The 9,699-nt window shown below is 38.7% G+C and overlaps 1 protein-coding gene across 1 annotated transcript in view; it reads left to right on the top strand.

Moving 5' to 3' along the window:
- The window catches only part of LOC118329294 (E3 ubiquitin-protein ligase RNF166), a gene marked incomplete in the record, with an annotated part of 9,848 nt that extends 7,007 nt beyond the window's left edge, over positions 1–2,841 (top strand). Inside the window, 1 exon segment of the mRNA XM_035663391.1 lies at positions 644–2,841. Coding sequence (XP_035519284.1) covers positions 644–709 — 66 coding nt within the window.
- Between the last annotated feature and the right edge of the window lie 6,858 nt (positions 2,842–9,699).

The raw sequence follows: 9,699 nt of genomic DNA, 5'->3' as shown, positions 1-9,699 counted from the left end.
CAGCTTAGTGCGGTTCCTTTAATCTGATTCACAAGTCACACAACTGTTTGGTTACTACTTTCTCCAGAATCTGATGATGGCTTCGATGAAGAAATTATTGAAGTTAACTGATTGATAGCAGAAAAACATTCTAAATATATATCTAAGTTTACATTAGTTAAAGTTCCTGAACTTGGAGAGCCACTGATAACTGTTGATGGCATTTGTTTATTAATTTTCTCTCTAATAGTAATATTTTTATGATAAAAAAATCTCATGAAATCATTGCTTCTTAAGGTTATGGGGATATGTGGCTCAATAGAGCTGTACTCTCTGTCAGCCCTGGCTACAGTGGCTGAAAGAGGAAAGCTAGGGTTGTTCTTATTTTTTTCTATTAATGTTGAGTAATAGGCTCCTCTGGCATTACGGAGGGCCTTTCTATAGGTTTTAAGATTATCTTGCCAAATTGAGCGATATTCTAATAATTTCGAATCCATTTCCTTTCAGATTTCCTTGCTTTTTTATTAAACACTGATGGAATCTCCTCCTTGCATTCATAATGATCTTAAAAGTGTTAAATTTAAGCTGCAGAGACCCTGATATATATATTTACACTGTTCTTTATTAGATTATGGTTTTATTGTTGTTTTTTGCACTCTGACAGGACTACAGCATCGATGAAGAGGCAGCACTGCAGGCAGCTCTGGCACTGTCACTGGCTGAAAACTGACAATAGTTACACCCCCAACCATCCTGTCACCGCCAGCACCAACTCCACCACCACTGTGCTGCTGCTCCTCCACTGCTCAAAAGGTATCATCCTGACCCAGCCACATTCACATTCTCTCACTTCCTTTTCACGTCAAGCCAAGGAGGATTTTCCTGCAGCCAGGATGGATGGATGTATCTTGTCTGCTTCATTTTGATTTGATGGTTTGAAGACACTGTGGGTTTAAAATGGATCCAGTGACTGTATCAAGATAAGCTATGTCAAAAACCCATTACACATTGACTTTAAAAATCCAAACCTACAGCTTGGAAACCACTCACAGCTTCAGTTTCAGCTGCCACCTGGACCAGCACAGCATGAAGGGCTACCTCCACGGAAAAATGTCTCCTCTGTGAGTTGGATGCCTGCTGACTCTGAAACAGTGGTTCACGTCTCTGAGCACCTTTGTGATGAGTTAATATCCAGAAGCTAGCCCACAAGAGCTAATTAGGAAGCATTTTGCAAAGGTAAACATAAGAATATAAAAAAACAAACAATGAATCAGTGGCTCCTATATTCATGTGGTATTTTGCAAGACAAAGGCAAAACAAAATACCAATAGCTGGCAGCAATAGCAGGCTAGATGACTATATACACAACAGAAAGTTTGTCATGGTGCTCAGCTCTGTAGGAAATTACTTTGTTGACTGAGCGGCCGGTAGCATGGTTGCGTCTGTAATATTACAGTCCATGACATCTTTCTGATGGTCATGTTTAGGGCTGTGTGATATGACCAAAATTTCATATCCCATAATATAGGTTATTTCATATCCAGATAATGATGCATATCAGCACATTTGCTTTAAATTAGATGAACAGTTTATATAAACTGGTCACATAGAAAGGCCCCACATTTTGAATCATATATTTTTCTCCTTTTATTTAGAACCTTTGTGCAAATTTTCTCTTTCTCCGTTCTGATTGACATGATTTGTGGGATGATGTGTCGGTGGTAAAAGAGTTTAGTGGTGTTTGAGTCTGTTATGGTGACCAGTCTGTGGCATAATTTGCAAAGTGTGGTTTTCTGGTTCGTGTCAGAGTTTTCGTACCCAAACCATGCCCGCGTGACAAACGTAGATCCCAACTGATATACAATTTTAGGGCCCAGTACCAATTTTAGAGAGGGAAAAGTCACTGATTATTACCTAAATGGCAGCCAGTATAGTGAAGTTTCAAGCTGGAATGAGAATAGCACTTTTTTACTCTGCAAAAGGACTCGTATTATATTCTTACTCTGTGCTGCTTACCCCATTGTAAATCACAGCGCACTCTGCTGGACGAACTTTGTAGTGACGGCAATATATTACCACAAGCATTTATTTTTGCACTAAATACTGGAAAATCAGTTTTCATATCGGAGCATATTGCATAACATCTGCCGGTACTGATACGATGCCAATATGTCTGCGATATCAGCCAATAATACCAGGCTGACCCATATATGGGTCGACTGATAGGACGACCCGACACACTGTATATCTTCATATCGCGCAGCCCTAGTCACGGTCTGTAGTTCAGATGGCGCCAGAACATCATTCATTAAGAGGTTGAAATTCCAAAATAAGTGTGTAAGCTCCTTCCATTATCTGGCCTTACAGTTCCACTTCGGTAACCCGGTGGTCCACACTGCTACACTCAGTTTGTATTGTATTGTATTCTGCCTGCACTGTTGAAGTTAGTCAGACAGATGGCAGACATTCTCCGTTATTTACACACTGGACTCCGGAGAGGACATGTAGACTGACAGTTGTCCCTGTAATATTATATTATATTGAGAAAAATATCATAAACAGTACATACAGTGTTGAGTAGCGGCAACAGAACATATAAGACTGTATGATAAACTGAGGTTTAAATACAATACTGGCAGTATTTTAAACTATTATAATAAACACAGCAATATTAATCTAAAGTAAGATCACTGTTAAGATACTAAACCTTACCACATAAGTATGAATAGGAATATAGTATTATTCAGGGCTTAGAATTCCTGTGAGCTGGAGATTTTATATTTGTATTAATTAAATTTTATTGTTACTTTCTATGCACACAAAAATGGAATTTGTTAAATAAACCACTGAAGAAGCAAAATACTCATTTCTAAGATGAATGACTGAAATTATTCTTTTCAGATGTCTGTCAGCAGCTGGAGGGAAATATGCAGGTTTGTGTGGAGGCTGATGGATTCATGTTCCAGATAAACTTTGACGAGGTTCATGATATCAGTGGCTGTGGTGGCTAGTGGAGAGACAGCGCACCAGGCTTAGTGTTTTTAATGAGCTCCACCTTTTCAGTCCCGTTTTGCACACACTGCTGTACCACACCACTGTGGAACTAAAGGCCTCTGCCTCTGCTGTCTGTCTTACTTGCTCGCTCTGTCTCTCTCCAAAATAACATTTACTCTATGTTTGAAAAAACTCAATACTAATACATACATTACAAAAAGAATCAGCATAATATTTCATATCTATTTAAGGCAGACTTGTAAACAGAGTGTAAATTTGGTCTTCTGTCCATGTCCATGAGGCTCTGTGTGGACTGCCTGCACCAACAAACATACACATCTGTGTATGCAGAGACCCAGCATAGTAGAAACAGAACCATATCCACTATCCGTGTCTAGTTTTGGACTCTGTGTGGCCCTTTAGCCAGCCCTAACCTCTTACTGTTGCTTTCTACAACACTAACCCTTACATACAAGCCCTGGTTTTCTTGGCTCATTGTCATCTGATCCCCCTTTTGCACCAAGGCAGTGTGAGGGCTGGTTGAGCCGGTGCCCAATCTTGAACCAGTTTCAACAGCCAAAGAACTGTCAATGTTGATGATGCCGATCTGGGTCGATGTTTGTTTGGTTTTAAGTGTCATGTCCGATAAATCAAAACTTAGAAAAAGAAAAAAGAGAAAAAAAAGGTTTGTTCAGACTGGGCATAAAGCAGATTTTTCGTTTTTTGCATTATAAATGTATGCATTATATACTTATCAATGACCAACATTTAAAAAGTCAAAGAACCAGCTCTTGGCCAGGTAAACTGGTTTCAGCTCGGCACCAGAACATTGCTGCTCTAGAACCAAGAACCGTTTACAGCAGTAGCTGGGGCGCCTTGTGGCCAGACAGCTTTGTATTTATTAGCTGTTTAGCACATATTACATTGCATCGAGGCAGATGGCCACCCACCTAGAGTCGGGGTCTGCTCAAGGTTTATGCCTCTTAAAAGGAAGTTTTTCCTTGTCACTGTCGCCAAGTGCTTGCTCATGGTGTGAACTGTTAGGTCTCTGTAAATAATTTTATAAGGAGTATCATCTAGACCTAGGTTACAATACAATCTAAAAAATATCGTAACCTTGGTAACAACAGCTAATATTGGAGACATATACAGTGATGTAATGACATGGCTCTCAAGCCCATGGAAAAGAAAACCAGTTCTTAGAAGGTTCGCAACCAACACTAGCACCAGCCCAGAACTAGCTCTAGGTTCGCGTTGGTAAAACAAGGGTATCAGTGTGGAGTGTTGTGGAAGCTTCATCAGAGGCTAATGGCAGGTTGTCAGACTCGGCAATATGAAATCTCCAGAGGAAGCAGCAATGTCAGAATAATCTATTCTATTACTAACGTGAAAGATTGAATTCAGTGCACTTCGGTGTCTCCATCACTGGACTGCAGCAGCTGAAAATACGTTAGGGTCCTTCAACTGGATTCAGACCAGCCACACTCATTGGTAGAGTGACCCCGAGAGCAAAATGTGGAAATTTTAAAATCAGAGACAGACAGCCGGCTGAGTGTGCAACTGATCCACGGCCTATCCTGTTTACTGTGACGTTGAACTAGTTTCAGATGTTTAGATGATAAATTTGTCATAATTCTGCCATGGCGACACCAAAAGGAAGATTCAGAGAAAGCTGAGTTGTAGCTCATCCATTACTGTCTATGCCAGCTTCACTGATGACAACAGAAGACACCTAAAGAGACAAGATCAAAGTGCACCAATGAGGGAAGGATCTCATAAAAGCAAAGTCAGACACTTCCTATTTTTTATTCGTGTGAATATTTGCACTTATCAACCTTTTTTTTTACCAGATGGATCTGTGGATATGAGGTCTAACCTCCATGTTACTGCTATCTGCCTCTTCAGCTCTCACTACAAGGAATATTTTTATGATCCATCAGCCAAGACAGACCAGTATAAAAGATATATTTTTGGAAAACGTTTAAAACCACTGGACTAATCTCAGACATCATGGGTCAGATCTGTGTCTGCAACCTCCCGGGGATGTTGAAGTTGTCAAACTTGAATTGCTGTTAACACACAAGAAACTTGTGCAGGACTAGAGAGAATGGGACCGATGTTTTCTATAGTTTAACCAATAGATGGCAGTCCTTCTCCAGACTTGCAGAGCCATACTGAAACCAACACACACAGAGAAGTCATGCTTTGTACAGGGACATGTTGTGGCACAAACAGAAGAGGTAACTTGGGTAATGTTTCCACAGAAGGATATATTCATCATTTGCACTTTAATTCACTCAGTTTTTTAAATGATAGTTGGAATTCTATTTGTATAATCTTAACTCTTGTTTAATGATTTTACAATTTAAATTTCATTGTGTTTTCTTTAAAAAAAAGAAAGATGTTGTATATTGTAAAAAGTGTCAGGGGTTAGATGTTACCTGATAGAAAATGTACCATTAGTTTTGTTTGTGTGACAAAACGTTCAATATTTGTTGACTGAGTACTTCATTTAAATGGGCAGCATGTGCCATTTTTTTCCTTCCAATGATGTTTTTGTAGTCAAAATCACTTTAATTGACGGGAACGTTCTTTATGCAATACCAGAGCTGACAGGCACTCACAGGAAAAACAGGTCAAGTGTAAAGAATGAGTTCTACAGAGGAGAATTAATGTAATGAGAAGAAAAAGAAATCCCATGTTCACATTATTAATGATGATAATGGTAAAGGTAGGAAAGATTAACGTGTATGACCTGTAAGCATTCACATCAGCTGATAATTCAATGCAGCCATGTGGTAGCTGAGTCGGTCGTGAGGGTTAAAAATACTTTGCATTGACAATATAGATTTACATTCTTTAAAATTGGGTTTAATTACCTTGAACGACCAGTGCCATGTCAGATACATCAAAAATATTAGTTTTCCATCAAAATTACAACTTAATGAGAACTAGAATTAAAGGTATGTTCAGACTGAAGTGTAGCTGATATAACCTCACTATTGGTTCCAATTGGACTGCTGGGAATCACCTGGGCACCCTGGTGGTTCATAATGTTCTACAGCCATACGGGTGTGCACTGTGGTGTTCTGACACCTTTCTATCAGAAGCAGCATTAACTGTTTCAGCAGTTTGATGCTACAGTTAAGCTCGTCTGTTTTGGTCGGAACACACGGGCCAAGCCCTGCTCCCCACATGCACAATGAGCCATGTGGGCTGATCTCTGGTTCTTTCCTACTTTGGGACTACTTATGAGCTGAGCTGCAGGTTTTGGGAGATGCCTCTGACCCAGTCGTCCATCACAATGCTGGCCCTTGTCAAGTCGCTCAAATCCTCACGCTGGGCACATTTTTTCCTTGCTTCTAACACAAACAACTTTGGAGCAAAATGTTCACTTGCTGCCTAATATATTAGGTGCTGCTAAGCTAACATCATATGTTATAGCATATCTTGGCTAAACAGTAAGCTGAATGTCCGTGTGCAAGTCATTTAACGTTAGCTGGTATAACAAGTTAGTGTTGCGTGGCTCGGTTTGATCCAATGTTTCCCATTTACAGAGCCAGGGCTGAGTACAAACACAGAATTTCTTTTTTAGTGCACGCTGAATTTGAAAAAAAAAGAATCTCCTAATTTTACATTTCATCTTTCAGGAAATTGGTGGATAACAAATATTTCTAGCACATTAAGAGTGAAGTGATTAATCTCAAACTAAAATCATTTTTCTCCTTTTTTTTATTTTCCTCTTCCGTAAATTGCATATCTCACTCTAAATATAAAATAGAAATCTTTAACACACATGAGAGCTCTTTTTATATTTCAGTAGATTTGCCTCAAACAAACACAATTATTTCTTCTGTTTGTTGTTTTTTATATTCATGTTATAATAGCAATCTTTTATAAATCTTTGTTACCTCCTGACCTCTGTAGCAGAATTCCTTGATTCTTACTTTGTTCCACTCTGTGTACTCCTTGTTTATCTGCTTCTTCAGTTGAAACATTCCACCTCTGAAATGTAAATAATACTGTTTAATCCTTGTTTTTGTGAACCTGCTCATCACTGATGATTTTTAAAGGCAGCCGTACAGGTTACAGTAGCTCAACAGTCGCATACACACAGCAAAATGTTACTGTAGAATACTGTAGGGACTATACACGATAACAAAGACTTTCTTAACCACACTGGTTGCAAACATGGAGGTGTATGAAAACTGTCTGGCTTGTAAGGGTTAACGGGTTGGTTGGTTGGTTGGTTGACTATCACAAAACAATACTCACATGTCATAGGCATGTTGAATGAGTTATCCGTCGCTGTAATTATTCCTCCTCCATACTGGCCTTTTCCACTACATGGCAAAACTTTAGTTGTGGGGTCTTTTAGACTTTCCGTTATCGGACCAAATGGATGTTTTTCATGGGAGCTGTAGTTCTGTAGGTGCTCACAAAGTGAGCCTTGTTTAACTTTGCGTAGGCTAGCCAGGATGTGACATCATGACTCGCCATCTTTGTTCAGGCAATTCACTTGTATGTTCATTGTCTGTGTTTCGGCCCGACAAACCTGAATGCGACTACCAGGATTTATCCCTCTGCCAAGGCTGATTGTGGAAACACAAAGAGGGAATTTTGTACTAAAAACACTTGATTTGGCTAACTCACATTACTCAAGCCTCATATTCGTGATAGAGTGCATTGTCTGTGGATGGGATATTTTCCCCATTTCTTACAGCGTAGATACGCTACAAACAGAATACTACATGGTGAGTGTGGAGAGGAACAATTGCGGTGAACATATGATGTGAGTATTGTACTACGATAGACAAGCCAGATCCAAACCTATCCTCTAAATATAGTGACATACAAGCTGATAGTTGGCTACCTGACAAGCCAGCAGACTCATTTAGCACCAACATGCTAATGCTACTTTCTACTAGCACAGCAGATACTGTGTTTAGCCTGCTAATTACATTAAGAAAACCACTGTTGAATTTTACTAGTAGACCTGTAGCCTCCTTGAACCAAGACACCAACAGGGGCTGATTGGACTGAATTTATTGTAAGATGGTATCTATAGAGCTAAAGTGATTTTCAGTCAGATATTTTTACTTTTGACATGTAGATCCCTTATGAAACCTGAACTGTCTAAGCTGGTCTTTGACAGACATATGTTGCCCTACCAGCTGCTTTAAAGGGGCACTCACATTTTACACATAAATGTCAGTTTACGCAGCATGGTGACTCCCAACTCTGTTAAACAGTTGTTATGTTCAAGGGTTGAGCGAGTACTCGGCTGAAACGAGTATCATGTACTTTGAGGTAAAATGTGTCACGTAAAAGTCGTAAAACTTAACTTATTTATTTATTTTTCAAAGTTACTCTTGTATGACTGGTTAGATTTCCGGTTTGTCTGGCACCTTTCCTGTTTAAGCATCACCCACATCTGGTTTATGCTTTGCCCATTCCAAGTACCAAATGCAGATAATTTAGTTGGTCGAACAGGTAGAGATAATTGTGTACTCACTCACCCCTACTATCTTCCCTAAGGAACAGTTCTTAAAGAATATAACCCTGGAGCTTGACCCATACTAAATAATAAAAGTCGGGATATCCCGGCCACGGTGGTCCCCCAACTTTATGCAAGTGCACTACTACAATGAGTCCCTGGAGTAGGCTTCTAAAAGCCACTTCAAAGTGACCAACCAACAAAACACACCGTAACACTACTGAAAACCATTCAGGTGTCATGGGAAGTTGATTATTCTAATTTGAAATGGTGCAAAGACAAAGTACAAGTGAAACCATGACCAAAACCTTAATCCCCATGGACAATTTTGGTCAAATTACACAGGAATAAAAAAGTATATGTTATTGTTTCACAAAAATCTGGCAGTACCTTAAAAAATAGTACATTAAATCAGCACACTGACTTGACTAGATAAAGTTGATACAACTTCTCATTCTGAATTTCACTGCACCGTAATACGATAATTTAACTTAAAAATATTGTTAAAATGGATTAATCAAAAATTGTAAATAACACAAAAAGTAAAAAAAAAAATGATTAAGTACTTTTTACTAGGTATTTTGTGTTCACGAAACAAATAACCGACAAAATTAAGTCAGTGAATGTTTTTTAACTTACAAAATTGAGTTACTTTTACTTAAAATGTTTGATGTAATCCGTTTAAACACCTTTTAGAGTTAAATAAACATCTGGTTTTACAGTGTGAGGTAGTGTTTTGTGTGAAAAGAAGGAAGAAGTTTGAATGTGTAAAGTGCAGACATATACATTCAAGTCAGCCTTCAGTGTGATTTAATATGCATTCTTTATAAACATAGTAAGAATACCAATAAGAAGTGCTTGCAGTGACATTGCTGCTGGAGATGAAGATGATAATGATGTCTGGGTTTTTCAGCTGTTGCACTGCTTGGGGTTTTATCAGAACACTATTAGGATGTTTTGTAGCATTTTCTTTTTGCCCTTAAATAAAATGAGAAACTGAATATATTGTAGTTGTATTTTTATCATGTGGTCTATAAAAATGTGGAACAATGTTCTTTATTGCAAAGATATTACCATGCTTAAAATGGAAGCTGACGCAATAATCTCTTAGCTCTGTGAGTCACTGTCAGTGATAGAAATAACGGCGTTACTTTTTTCAGTAACGAGTAATCTAATTGATTACTCTTCCCATTTTAATAACGGCGTTACTGCCAAAAAATGTGGCGCGT

The sequence above is a fragment of the Morone saxatilis genome, unplaced genomic scaffold, assembly GCF_004916995.1.
Source record: "Morone saxatilis isolate NCDOM2014 unplaced genomic scaffold, NCSU_SB_2.0 Contig19, whole genome shotgun sequence".
NCBI classification, from domain to species: domain Eukaryota; kingdom Metazoa; phylum Chordata; class Actinopteri; family Moronidae; genus Morone; species Morone saxatilis.
This window is presented reverse-complemented; position numbering and strand designations above follow the sequence as displayed.